This window comes from Lycorma delicatula, chromosome 1 (genome assembly GCF_047948215.1).
Source record: "Lycorma delicatula isolate Av1 chromosome 1, ASM4794821v1, whole genome shotgun sequence".
In the NCBI taxonomy this organism is placed as follows: domain Eukaryota; kingdom Metazoa; phylum Arthropoda; class Insecta; order Hemiptera; family Fulgoridae; genus Lycorma; species Lycorma delicatula.
In genome coordinates, this window is record NC_134455.1 from 80536627 (window position 1) to 80552146 (window position 15520).

The 15520-nt window shown below is 31.8% G+C and overlaps 1 protein-coding gene across 6 annotated transcripts in view; it reads left to right on the plus strand.

Annotated features, from left to right (window-relative positions):
* Positions 1-15520, plus strand: part of LOC142319510 (uncharacterized) — a 341658-nt gene that overhangs the window by 196581 nt on the left and 129557 nt on the right. For all 6 annotated transcript variants that reach the window (XR_012755208.1, XM_075356870.1, XM_075356889.1 and 3 more), the window contains exons 18-21: positions 1999-2248; positions 6095-6202; positions 7297-7462; positions 10580-10792. Coding sequence is in view for 5 of the 6 variants with exons in the window: in XM_075356870.1 (XP_075212985.1) it covers positions 1999-2248; positions 6095-6202; positions 7297-7462; positions 10580-10792 (737 nt within the window). In the remaining variant the exon portion in view is untranslated. The remainder of the gene's footprint in view (positions 1-1998; positions 2249-6094; positions 6203-7296; positions 7463-10579; positions 10793-15520) is intronic.

Genomic DNA, 15520 nt, shown 5'->3' on the forward strand with positions numbered 1-15520 from the left:
GGATGCTGTACACCATGTTTTTCTTTGTCTTGCTGTAGGTACCTTTAGATCTAGCCCTGTCACAAGCATACTTGATTGGGGTTAGCTATTATTTTGGTATAGACAGGACCAGCTGCTTTCATCTTATTATGCCCATCTTAAAAGACAACCAAATCACCCAGTTTTTAAAGCAGTCTTTGCAAACACTCATTTACAGTAGAATAAAAACCATCCATGTTATACAGTACTAATGGGTGTTCGTACCCAGCATTTACTGTACCTTTTAAATTTTGACACACCTATTTTCCCAACCTATCCCTGTTAATATCCTGGGTGGAGTCTGCCCCAATAAATTTTAATTATGATCTCACCAAATATTATAAAGAATCAACAACTATCAGCTTTCAGCAAATATTTTGCCAATTTCTATTCAATACCAACCCAGATGCAGTAGTATACACAGATGAGTTAAAACAGAATTTTACTGTTGGATGCTCTTTTGTTGTAAATGATAAAACCTACATGCTCAGTCTACCTGGTATTACAAGTGTCTACAATGCTGAACTGTACGCCATCAATAAGGCTTTGAATATCAGTAAACCGAAATATGCCGTCACATCCTTATTTAAATTATCCAAGCTTTAGAAGATTTGTATTTTAGACATCCTATCATCACCAAAATCTATAATGCAATCACTTAGTTGAACCATCACAACACACAAGTGAGTTTCTGCTGGGTCCTTAGCCATGTGGGAATCCCAGCTAATGAACATGCGGATTCAGCTAAAGACACTTTACCATTCTTCCACCACTCATGTTACTACTACCAATTTTATTAATTCTGTTAAATACACTCTTCAAGGAAAATAATAAACTCCGATATATTAAGGATACTGTGCTCCGTGGAACTGTTATTTGCCATTGTTATCAGGAGAATGTTATTTGCCATTTTCAAATAGGGCACACAAACCTTACTCATGGACTGTGATATAAAAATTCATTTTAATAAGATCAGTTTCCTTTTCCTGATTCACTATTGGTCATCAGATCAATTCAGTGTTGGGTCATTCTTTTTAGTGTCACCACCTTCAAAACATTTCCTCCAAAGTTACATCATTTAAAAATTGTTATCCCTATTCATCATTATTAAAAGGTGTAATTTCATTTCATTTAGCCAACTGATTTTAATAATTTCATTACTCTCATCCTAGATTACTATATATTATCAACAAATATCACTTAATTCATTCTCCATTGAATGTTTTCTTTAACATGACTTGTTATAAGATCTATTATTGCATTAAACTGAATAAGTTAGATTATAATTCATTTTGTTACTTCAAGAAAATATGCTTTTTTACATAATCCATTTTTTGACAGTTTTAAGCACAATATTGTAACCCTGTATGTGTTCCTTCAGTATACACTTCCTCAAATAAGTTAGTGTAAGTTCTTTCTTTTGAATTGTCATTGGATATTGATTGTTTGAGACTGGAGTAACCTCAGACAATCAATGTGTCTACTTAATATGTAATGTGCCTACTTAAACCTAACCTAGTTACTAATGTCTCTATATTCACAATTCTTAGAAAGTTAACATAAAACAAATATTAAACTGATATACTTTCACCAAAGTATGCTCTTCTTCTTTTTCACTCACTACTTCATCAATCCTCCTCCTTATTCTATTTAAAATAATCCTTCCAAGAATTTTTTTATGTTGTTCAATTAATAATATTTCTTGATAATTTTGATGCTGTCACTTTTTTCAGTTTTTAATCGTAGGGACTAAATTGCTCAATACTCTGGTTTTATTTTCTTGTGTATGTTTCCTTTATACGCTATATTTTAATGGGCACATTTTGTTCCATCTTCATTTTGCTTAATTAACATAGTCCCATTACTGTTACATAGAAGTAAATTAAAAATTGATGATCATATTTAATTTTTTTTATTTATAAAAACAATTAAATCTGAATTAATTTTAAAAATCTTTAATAATTTTTTTTATTTTTATAGGTCACTTGATGCTAGTAGTGAGGCTCTTGATCTTAAAAGACAGCTACAAGTTGTTGAACAAGAAGCAAGTGTATTACGAACACGAAATCAAAATCTTGAATCCGATAATGAAAAATTGGTTGCAGAAAATAAGAGAATGATGCTAACTCGTGGGACCAAAAAAACTTCTGCATCAGATTCTTCAGCATTGATTGAATTGAAAGAGAAAGTAAATACACTGGAAAAACAACTAGAAGAAGCAAACAAAAAGGTACAAATTTCAAAATAGTAATCATATCAATGTTTTAAACTTTTATATTTAGGTAATCCTTAGCTTTGCCAAAATACATTTTATGAGATAAACTGTTAACCCTTTCATTAAAAATTAATAGGCTATTTCTGAAAATCAGTCTACAAACAGTCTGGTTATTACACAAAATTGAAAACATAATTTTCATCTGGATTTTTTCCCTATCACCAGTAAATTAAAAGTCTGCCAAGCGGTTCTCTTATGACAGGCAGTAGATGGTAAAAAATATCCGGGTCAAGTCGGTAAATAAGTACTGTATAGTACTTATTTAATTTTTTTTACGGTTAATTACTACTAGCATTAATTAATTTGAATAAGAGTGAATTTTAAAAATATTTTCAATAATAAATAATGAATGACTAATTAAATTTGCTGTAAATTATTTTTACAGCATTATTTTTAACTTGTGAAACATTACTTATAAAATGAATTTTTTTCATTTGGATCATCTATGGATAGAATTAAAAACAGCTTTATTTTGAATTTTGTTCCCTTTCTGCCAGTACTCTTTCAATCTTTGACTAACTTCATCTCTCTCTTTTTGGGAAAACTTTCTTCCTCTTTGTTTTTCCTGATATCTCTTGAAATTTTTTATTTCTGAAAAGTATTTAGTCAAAATTTCTTTTGCTTGAATTTTTAATTCATTTAGATCTTTTTTGATTTCTTGAACCAGTTATTTTTAGTTTTTAATTTAGGAAGATAATCAAAGTTTCTTTTTGTTAATCTGTTGCCCTCCATTTTTTAAAGTCAGTAAAAGCCTGATTTTACTTTATTTTTTCAGTCTATTATTTTTTCAAACTTCTGGTAAATTTCTTCATTTGATTTTAAGGTAGTTTGATAATTTCTTCATTTAGATATTTTTCTTAAAATTGTCCTTTGTTTTTTTTAACTATCTTTTCTATTATCAATGTTTTGACTGTCATCATTGTTTCTGCAGCATGTAAGCATTCTGATTAATGGTTTTATGTATTTTAAATTAATTAAATAAATTACAATATTTATTACTAATAACACAATTCTCTGCCATTTAATTACGCAAAACTGCTCTTAACAATGATTGAGTGGACGATTGTAGATCATAATAATAGGATATAATCAATTTTATGCAGTTACAATGAACTGTAGATTTAATTAAATTTAAAACAATTAAATAATTACAACATTAAGTGTGAGAGTCATTCAATAATAAAACAAAAATGCTGTGGAGCCATGATACTTTCCGAACAGTAAATGAATAATCCTGTGATGACTTTTGATCAGCTTTTTGAGTAAAATTGTTTTGCTTTTTATCTCAAAATCTCATTTTATGATTGTGACTCCTCTTGAAGTTTGCAAATTAGGTGAATAGAATGTAGTGGTTTGTTTTTTGCTTTCCAAAGTTGAAAAACTGGTTAATATTTACCCTCACATGACCAAACAATACGGTCAAGATTTTATGATCTGCAGAAACTTTTACAAGAGGGTAAAAAGATTTAATGAGGTTGAACTTCAATAACTGACAAATACTGTCTGGACATCCAATTGACATTTCAACTCCAGCCTTGAAAAATCACATAAACTCTCTCATACAAGACGATTGATGGATTTCAGGCGATATTATTGCTGTAAAATTACAAAATGTTACCTTTTCCATAGATTAAGTGCAAAATGTGTTCCAAGAAAGTTGACAGATCAACGTAATGAGACACACATGTACACAAAGTGTGCATAGAGCTGAAACAATGATATCAGTAGGAAGGTGAATTTTTTGTACATTATTCTAACCTGATGAATCATGGATTCAATATTATGAACTGGAATCAAAACGACAGAGCATGGAATGGAACACACAAGTTCACGTGCCAAGAAAAGATTCTGAACCCAATGATCAGCAGGAAAAACCATGATGCTAATCTTTTGGGAATACAAAAGACTCAGTTTTTGTAGATTTTCTAGATCAGTGAACTATAAATAGTGTATGCTACTGTGAAATGATTATCAACAAAGTGAAGCCGTCAGTGTTGAAAAAATGCCTTGGATCTCAGTGCAAAGGCATCATTCTGCTTCATGATACTGCCTACACAGCTCAAGTAACTTGAGAAACCATTGAAAACTTCATGGGAAGTTCAACCTTACCTTCCATACAGTCCTGATCTGGCCCAATCAAATCTCCATTTGTTTGGTCCACTCAAGTAAGTGCTAAAGAGTAAGAATTTTAATGACATCAAAAAAAAAATGCTAAATTGGCTCTGATGTCAATACAAAAGTTTTTTACAGAAGGCATAAATAAGCGATTCAGAGATGGAACAAGTTATTAATGTTGCTGGAGATTATGTTTAAAAGTGAAAAAATGTCAAATTCGTTAAATAAACTATTTTAGCTTTAGAGCAATTTGTGTTTTTAATTATTGAATGATGTTCATAGACAAATAATTGCACACTAATTTTACTTTCAATCTGTTTACAGTAAATGTTCAAAATAGGCTCCATTAGTGGCAATATTCTGGAATACCCAGTCATTATCTCACCCTTTCAAAAATCCCCAATATAGCTCTGATATGTCTAAAAAATTTCCTCAATTTTGTACTGAAGATCTTCAACACTTTAGCAACACCCTTTTCATAACTGATGTACTGTATGTGATCATATGTTTTAGGTATCTCCAGAAGTAGAAATCTATTGAGTTTAGATCAGGTGTTATTGTAGACCAAGGTATTGGTACTGGATGATCAGTTTACTTTTCATGATAGCAACTTTCCAAATACTGATGGACAATGGTACTTAAGTTTGTGGGGGACCATCGTCATGAACTACATGTTATTCTTACTTACCAAAAGAAATTCATTCAAATAATTTGATAAAAAGTTTTCTAGGAAATGGTAATAATTCTTGCCATTGTTAATTAAAAATTACTGATATCAGTGTAAAAAGTAGTAGCACCAGAGCCACTGAGGTTAGTTGTAAAGATAACTGAAAATGTGTGGAAGTAGGTTTTTAAAGAATTTTTATTATACAATTTGATTTAGTATGTTGTTAATTAAAGTTTAATTCAGATCATATATATATATATATATATATATATATATATATATATAAATGAATGCTTGTATGTTTGTCCTGTATGTTCCTATACCATTCATCTGATTGCGATGAAACTTTGGTAAGTTGTGCACACGCCTGCGAAGGTTTCTGAATTAGTTTGGGCCTGCTAGGTGGTGCAGGGGTCGACATATTTCAAAAAATTGTATTTATGGTCTAATTTGGCTCATATTCAGAATATATGTTACTTACATGGAAAGAAATACCTCTGCAAAAAAATGGACTTGCTAGATGGCACCATTTTTAAAATATTTATGAAACAAACAAAGAAATATACAGACTTTCTTCTTCTATATATATATATATATATATAAAAGGCAATGTTCATTTGTGTGTCTGCTATAGACTAAAAAACTACTGGACCGATTTACATGTGGAAAATAGGAAAACGGAAAGGGGAAATAGGGAAATATGGATAAGGGAAGAAGGGAAAAAAGGAAATAGAGAAAAAGAGAGGAAGGGAAAAAGATAAACAGGGTAATAGAGAAATAGGGAAAAATAGATGAAGTGAAAGGTTAAATTTTGTAAAGTTCCAGATATTAATTTTTTTAATGTTTTCATTAAAAAAATGTGTTCATTTAATCTATATATATTCAAATCTAGTAATAGTGAAGCATTGCCGGGTCTGCTAGTTATTTGTGAATTTACTAATTTTAATAAAAAAAGAAGATGAATTGTTTATTTAGAAAAATTAAACTTTCTTGTTAACAATATCTTTATAACATTTCAGGTAGAAAAATATGAAAGTGATAAGGGGAAAAATTCTACTCCTGTTAAAAAAGATGGTAAAGAAGTCTCCTTGGCTGAGTTTGATAAACTAAAATCACAACTAATGAAGGTATAGTTTTCAAATTAAATTTGCCATAGTTTGATAGCTTTGTATATTTATTTATAGTTATATACTGTACATATATTTACTCAAGAAAATATTTGTAAATAATTTTTCAGTAAAAGTTATTTTTTACGCAAATTAGAATCTTTAAAAAATAGACATTGAAAAAAATAATTCTTTAACTAGTATTTTTTTGCCACATGTTTGTGAAGAGATATGGAAGTTCAATAGGGACTACTTATAAAGCTGAACAATCATGTTAATCATTTGGTGCTGAATTTACTTACAATAGTGGAAGTAAGACAATTGAGGTGGTTACATCTACTGGACCTGTTGATCTTTGAGAGTATGGATGACCAGTGGAGCACATGACCTGTGGGATGATGCAATGATTATTATGTTAAGTTAGTTTAAACTTTTATAATTTATACTATTTTTATCTGACATTAATATGTCTTGGATGACTTTCATATTTTGTGACTTTATTACTATCAGACTTTATTATTTGTTATCTGTTATCTTTTTTTTTTGTTAATTAATTGCTTTGTTTATGTCATGAGAGGTGATTTATATTATTAATATTGTATTTGAGGTTGGCTATCTTTGGATGGTCTCTAAACCCTTATGACTTTATTTGTGATCAATAACTCTCTTGACAACCAATGGTAAAAAAAAGTACTTTATTTTGCCAAAAAGGAAGTGCAACTTAATTATAAAATGTTTTCCAGGAACTTATTTCCAAGAATTTTTAAGGTGAGTCATATAATTATTGAATTTTATTTTACAAAAAGTTTAGTTATGGTTGTAATTAGAGCTTACCTAAACCCAAAATTGTATAAAAATTGTTTGTAGTTTCAATTGATTATCTAGAATATGTGTCTTTAAGTAGTAACTTATACCTGAAAATAGAAGAGAAATTGTTCAATTAATTACAGTTTTATCTTGTTAATAGTCTTGATTGCTTTTAGATTGTGATTTTCTGATTCTTGTAATTAAATAGCCGTCAATTTCATTCTTTTCAAATAACAATTCATTTTTTATTCTTATTATTTCACTTGAATTTGATTTACATGTAATCATAATTATTGTATTAATTTCAGGTTGAATCAGAAAAGGTAAAATTAAAGGACTCGTTAATACGATTAAAAGAAGAAGCAATGGCAGATATTGCTACTTTCTACCACAAAAGAACACCTAAAAAACCAACTGATTTAACAACCAAACTTCAGCTGAAGAAGATGGTAGATGACTTAGAAAGTGAAATAGGTAATTTATTTTTTATTAATATACTTCATTTATCAATTATGTTTTGCTATTTAGGTATGTTTGCTGCTATCTAAAATATATTTTAGGATTTGGTCAAGAAGCCAAATGAATGTTTAAGATGTTTGATGGGCTAAACCAAGCACATTACCATTTTAGAGAGGTCAGAACTCCTAAAATTTAAATCCAGAATATATTATAAAAAGCATTTCTTGAATGTAGTATTTTATGGAGGTCCGATTAATAGTAAGGTATGCTAATAAGAAGTAGTTTAGTAATTGTAACATATACAGTGTTTTAGAAAAGTAATTATACAATTTTATAAACAGAATTATATGTTGAGGGACTATATTTCATGCACTGTCAGTAATGTTTTCTGCAAAGCTTGGTAATCCTGCTTTGTGTGCAATTGTTTCCATGAGCCAGTCAGGCCTCATGTCGTGGTGGTGACCTTGACATGAAAAGTTGTCTCTTGATTCTTTATTGTTTATTCTATGTTTTGCTGCCTTTGAACTTTGAGACTGTGTCTTTCCTTGTGCACTCAGAATGATGTTAATTTTTGCACAGTGAATATTTCTCATTTAATATACCTTCCTAAAGCGTGGCGAGTACACACTAACAATGAACGTCCAATTTTTTATTAACTTTCCATATACACTAGTTAGTTTCTAATTGACATAGTATAAAAGCGCTAATTGAGAAATTTAGGGAGACAGAATTGGTAAAGAATTATGAGTGAAGTGGTAGATCATCAGTACTCAAAATATATAAAAAAAAAAACTACTTTAAATTCTTTTCGTAACTTTTATTTACTTATTTTTGTAGTATATTTTTTAAATGAATTGCAGTTTAGGAATTTCACAACCATCCACTGGAAAACTTATACTATTTTTCAGAAATTTGCAGACTATTGCAAAACTATTTTACTATCTCAATTATCATTCAACTATTTATAAGTTTATTTTTAGATTATTTACACTGAATCTTTCTATACAAAGTACCTTCCTGATCAAATATAGGATTTTACTTCTATCATTATTTTTAGTTGTAAAAAGTAATTTGACATATAACTGCATCAACTACAAATTAATGTAGTGTTCCAGTTAGTATTTTGTTTTGTAAACTATAGCCAATCATAAATTAAGTACTGATAATCACACTTCTGTTCTCACCTTTTTTTTTAAAGATTATACTATGTCGAGTCAATAAGTATGTTATATTTATTTGCATGAGGGTCAGTCAAATGTAAACTGGACTTTTGTCTTCACGAGTCATGTACGAACATAAGTGGGCTTGTATGTAGGGATATTGATGGTGAAAATGTGGGAGGGGATATATACTCCAGCTGGCTCAGCCTTTGCAATTCTTTGACTAGTAGCTTCATGTCAGAGGAAGAAGTTCCATCATCAGTTGCACAATTTGTTATCGTGAAATTTCTCACAAATGAGAGTATGATACCCTCCAAAATTTTAACTAGACTGCATTTGCAGTTTAGAGATGTGACATTGTCACAAATCTATGACTGCCAACAAATTTAAAGAAGAGCATGAAGCTTTAGAAAATGAGAGTCTCAGTAGGCATTCCAGGACACATGTGATGGATGACATCTGATCGATCTGTGAACTTACTGAAGATGATTGGCACCTTATGATTTAAAAATTGCTTTGGAAGTTAGTACCAGTCATGGAACTCCATTCCATTATCCCAAAGCACCTGAGGTTCTGCAGAAATTAAGTTTTTGTTTATTGTTCTAAGTTTTTACCTACTCTTTTGGTTGTATCGGATGGAAATCAGTTTTTAGTGTTTGTTGCTAGTTTTTTATATGCAATTTTGTATTTTTTAAAGATTTTGCTTTATTTTTGGAAATCTTGTAATTTTTTCCATTGCATTTATTATTTAGTATTTTAATGTTATAAAATTAATACTATGAGAGTATAAATTCTTGGTAAATTTTCTGTAGTTATTTCTTCTGGAACGTATAAAAATTATTTTAAATGTTTTTATCTAGGATAAAAATTCCTTTCTTTTTTTCTTGTGTTTAGAGTTTTTATTATCTTTATTTTTGTAATTATTTCTTTTTTATTTATTTATGTAATGAAACACATTTCTGAATCATCAAATTAATTATATTTAAAAAAAAACTATTTTTCAAAATTATTATTCTGCTTCTCCATTTTTGACATTTATTTTTAACGTAGCCTTTAATTAAATTTCTATACCTAATGTTTGCTCTTTATGCATTATGTGTTTATATGTGAAAAACATATTTATGAAAAGAATTTTTAATAAAATATATTTTTTTAAGAAATTGACTTCACCTATACAATGTTCATGTTTCAAGCGTGTAATATTCAAATATTTTTATATGCAGATTATGCCAAGAATTAGTTTAAAAAACAAGGAAATAGAATACTATATATTTTGTACATAATTGAATGTACATGAAATCAGTGGTTTGATTTAGGCTTGTAGAAAGAAAAAAGCTTCCAGTTTTTTTATTTTGCAAGTTAAGTAACAATTACAAGGATCCATTTGATCCCCTATTACGGATGGTTTTTGTTCATTACAAACCCATTTAAACGTTTCATTTTCACATTTATTATAAACCAGAGTTCTTCAGTTTCATGAAAAAGTATTTAGGTTGATGTGTTAAATAAATAGAAAAATTTTCTAAGTAAATATGATGAAAACTATTGTTGTATAGTTCTCTGAAATCATAATGACCAAGAAATAGTCATATTGATCAACATTGGGTGTTCTTGTATGTTTGGCTTCACCTCTTATCAGTTATTATAATAAATACTCTGTGATAATACATGACCCTAGTTTTAATTCAGTTAAAGGTATATTTATTTAAATTTGAGTCTCCAATTTATTTTTATACTTTGGTAGGCTAAGTCAAATAAATGATCTTATGTTGAGAATGATCAGCCTGATATTGCAAAGAACCAGTTGTTGAATTGTAATTGAGATTATAACTTGATAGCATCTGGTTGTACAATTGTATATACCATTTTATATACCACAGTAATAATCTGTGGTTTAAATTAATTAACACTAATTTATTTTGTAGTATTAAATATATAGAAAAGCAATCTTTTACATCTTATCTTGTTTTAGGCGAAGTACTTGTGGCATTACGTAAATCTGAAAAAGAACGCAAAGAATCTATAAAGACACCAAAAGAAGATATTACTAGTACAAAATTAAAAAGTGAAATTGAAGAGTTGAATAAGAAGTTAGAAGAGACTCAGAAAGAATTAAAGCAAGAAAAAAATAAAGCAGATAAGGAACTTGATAAACTTCAAAAGGAAATAAAACGACTTGAGGAAGGTAAGTGTGTGTTTGCTGAATTTCATTTAATCTGTTTTTGTTATTTTTTTTATGAGATGTGCGGGCATTGACTGCTGTTGTCATTTAGCCCAAATGGAAATTTGTAGCATATAAAAGATGCCATGCCTGAGTGGAATTTGAATCCAGAACCTCTGGAGGATGAAAGGCTGAGATGCTACCACTCATGCCATGGAAGTCGGCAATATGTTATTCATAATTATGAGTAACTCAAAACACTTAAAACTCAGATCTAGATCATTTAATTTAATTAAATTTGATAATTTTTACATAATAAAAAGAAATCTTAAATTAATATTAACCTCTTAAACCAGCCTGACAGTTCATGCCTGTAGTCAATGATTTTGGCATTAACTGGGATGTCTGTTATGGCTTTGATATGTGAATATGTGATAGTGAATCCTACAGCTTCCAAAAATTATTCCATTACATCAGGTAAAAGATTTTTAAATACATTTAACAATTTCATTATGATAGAACATTATATTGAATAATATTTTAGCTACATTAACACTGAAAGTGGCAATTCAATTCAGTTCCTTGGCCAGCCCACACTCACTAACAAAGTGTTTGCAAACCTATGTTTATATGAACTTTTTTCTTTATTTTCACCAGAAGAATATGTCTTGAAAGTTTGTTAATTCTTTCTGAATCACTATATATTTTTATATATGAATATGTTCTAAATTATATATGCATAGATAGCTGATATTACTTAACTTCAGCAAATATTTAATTAAAATTAATCATACAAAGGCTGGGTTGTGTAATTAGTAGTTTCATTTTCAAACCAAGTGAAATGTGATGGAAACCTGTAATTTTAATAAACTTTTGACAAATAGTCCAGTTATATTCCTATATTCTTTACCTAAAAATTAAAAAAAATAGACCTTTTATGGAACGTGTGTAATGCTGTACCAATTATAATTAATGAGTGAAGCATGTCAACTCAGCCCATGACATACCATCTGTTTGTGATACAGTCTAATATATTTTTGATTTATTTTTTTTTATGAGCAGTAAATTCTCCTTGTTTTTAAGTGGAATAATGTACATGGTAGTTCCTACTTTTTTTAGAAGGGAGTAGAAAGTAGGTGTGCTGAGGGGAGATTTCCAATGCCAAGAGACTTACTACAAACAGGACACACGATGTCCTCTTCACTCCCATTACAATCTATTCCTGGTATTATTGCAATTTAATTTCTATCATTAGCTAACATTAGAGTTTACATTTTACTTCAAATTCCTGACATTTATCTGTGAAGCTGCTCTCCTGTTATTGTTCAACATGGTGCCTTTCTCAATACACTACTGAATACCAAGTTGTTTTCAATTAATTTATTTTTTATCGTTTTTCCTCAGACTGCTTATAAGGTCTGTTGAGAAAATAACTGAACTCTCTTTTGTTTTTTAATTTTAATAGAATTGTGCATTTTAAATTCTTGCCTCAAGGTGAAACAGTGGACTGTGCTTACTATCAATGCGTTATACAACGGTTACGTGAAAAAAATCTGTATAAAGAGACCCGAGTTATGGCAAGACAACTCATGGTTCCTTCAGCACAACAATGCGCCTATACATTCAGCTTTGTCTATTCTTTAATTTTATGCCAAAAATCAGATGATTGTCTCGTTCAACCATCCTACTCGCTAGACCTGACTCTTTGCAAATTTTTCTTATTTCTAAAATTAAAATCAGTGTTGAAAGGATGCCGTTTTGAGACTATTGATGACATTTAAGCCATTTCAAATGAAGCTATCCAGGACCGCTTTGCGAAATGGAAACATAGCTGGGAAAAGTGCATGAATAGGGTAGGGGAGTACTTTGAAGGGGACTAGGACTAAAGATTAAAAAAATAAAATTCAGTTATTTTCTGAACAGATCTTGTATTTGCAAAACAATTTAAAAAATCAAAAAAAATAATTAATAAAAATTATGACAAAAATCAACATGGGACATAGTGGTAATATCTCCTCAAAAGTCAGCAGTCAGTGACATTTGGTGTTCCTATAAGTAGCTCTTGTGACATTGCTAATGTAGTATGTTATTTTTTTAGAAATGATTTAATTAAATTTTGTATAACATGAGCAAGGTCTACTGTTCACAGAACTATTAGTACCATTAGGTTAAGTTGTTAGTACTAAATAGTTATTAATGCAGAAAAATAAATATCATCATATTAATGATAATTTGTGACAAATCATGACAAATTTTTCCATGGGGTCCTACCTTTGTGTTTTTTTTGAGGTGGAGGAACCCCATTTACAAGCGCTGAAGCAGTGTCGGACAAAGCTTTTCTATAGCAGGTTCCACAACCTGCTACAGAAAATGCGTATGTATTCCTGTGCACTACCGACTAAACCTCCACCCCTGGCGATCCCACCTCCTGGGAAACTGCTAATAAAGCATTACTTCAGGAGGTGGATAAGCACCCGCACACACATTTGGTTTCCACAAGCAAACATCATCCATACCAGACCACTACATGCACACACTGCACATCAAAAATACCTGAAGGAGGAAAACATCCAGAAAAAATAGAACACCTAATAGGTACTAAGATGTACTACACACATTTATAAAAAAAATTACAGTCAAGCCAACGCAAGACAAGCACACAACAATTATGAAGACATGGCCACAAGACATAACTTATCAACCAAAGTACACTCAAAAATTAATTAAATTTCTACAATCTCACCCAGAGTACACAAAACACACACCTACCATCTGACACACACACACACACACAAAACTCAACTGCTTACCAACTTATTACTTACCCACACGACTGTCAGCCATAATCACTAAAAATGTGAGCAACACCCTCAGGTACTGGAGTGCCGTGTCAACAGCCTCACCACACCAAAGCAATCCCCCTCAAGCTTGAGAGGGTCCCCAAGGCACTCAGCCACAGACCTGTCCAACCCGGCACCCTCCGACGCCTCATTCCCTTGTAGGCCGCACCAATGCTTGCCATCTCCTATAAGTTTTTTCTGAGTTACTAAGTTCTTCTAAAACTTTTCTATTATAATTTGCAATAATAGTTCACTGCTTCATACCCTGAAGTATTATCTGCTGAAAATCCCCAGGTCTGAACATATCCACCTGACCCAGGGCATCTAGCATGCACCTCCACACATCCTGGAACCTCATACAACAGAAAAAGACATGGTATGGAGTTTCCTCCACATCGTAGGCTGGACAGCGGTTGAATAGTCAAGAGTGAATCTAAACAGATACGATCTGTAACCACCATGCCCAGCCAGGAAATGCATAAGACTATAATCAATTGATCTGTGAGTCCTAGCACATCAACTCCTTACATTCCCAATCAGATGGTAAGTCCACCGACCTTTCTCTCCTGCATTCCATCGTTCTTGCCAAATATTCATCAACCCTTGTAAATTGCCACAATCAATCTCTTCTTCTCTGAAAAAGGAAGCATCCTTAATTCTCTATGCTTCCTTCTGTGAGCAATTAGTAGGTCAATTGAGATCTATCATGCGATCTTGAGATCGCATGATAAGCTGCTGAAATCCGGAGGCAGCATCTCCTATGCAACGCAGCAAGTATCCCCATATACCTTTTATATCTCAGAACATCTGCCCAGTTCTCGCCCCCATATAAGAGGGAAGAATACACCACACTTGTTAATAACCTCCTCCTGAGTTCTCCAGGCCCCCTGGTGTTCAGAAGTAAGATTGCAACTGCAAGCATTGTCCTCCCTGTTCCCTCACAACTTTCCATAACATGGATTCCGTACCTCAATTGTGCATCAATCCAGATGCCAAGGTATTTAATGTCCATTCTGGAATCAACCCTCCTTACCACCAGTTCCAATGACAGTGTTTGACGTCTTTTCTTAGAGGTGATAAGTACAATCTCCATCTTTTCAGGGGCCATCTCAAGGCCAACTCCAGCCATCCAACTGCTGATCCTAGTATACAAAGCCTGAATTTTATCCTCTTTGTGATAGCCCCGACTGCGAGTACTATGTCATCAGCATAGCTGAACACAATAATGTCCTCCGGAAGTGAAATTTGACTCCATCATATACTGTACTCCATAAGGTAAGTCCAAGGACTGACCCCTGTGGCACACCCCGATCTATGATCCTTACAATTGCGCCATTCTCTGCCATATAAGTCATCGCCTGTTTCTTAAGTAAGACAATCATTTTAACAGATATGCAGGAACCTGCAGATTCCGGAGAGCATTTGCGATGGTGACATGAGAAACGCAATTGCTCTCACACACATTTTACACTCTGCAAGATACATCCGAGTTGTGCCTATCACCTCCTCCACCGCATCAAGTGTAGACCTGCCAGCTTGAAAACCGTATTGTCTCCCCAAGAGGCCGCCTGCATCCTCCACTGCACAAACTAGCCTTTGTTGGAGCACTTGCTCCATGATTTACCTTAATGTATTAATCATCGCCAGTATATGAGAAGACGATGGAAGCACCAGATCATGACCAGGTTTCAGCACCAATACAAGATGCGGTGCTTTCCACGCTTTGGAATACCCCCATTCTCAGACAGGTATTATAAACATTGAGAAATACATCTATATTAGCTTGGACTGACAGTTTAATCAAAAGGTTTGGTAATGCATCAGGACCAAGGGCATTGTCATGAGAGACATGTTCCATCGCCGTGATCAATTCTTCCTTCATGAATATTGGTAGATCCACTATCTCACCTGA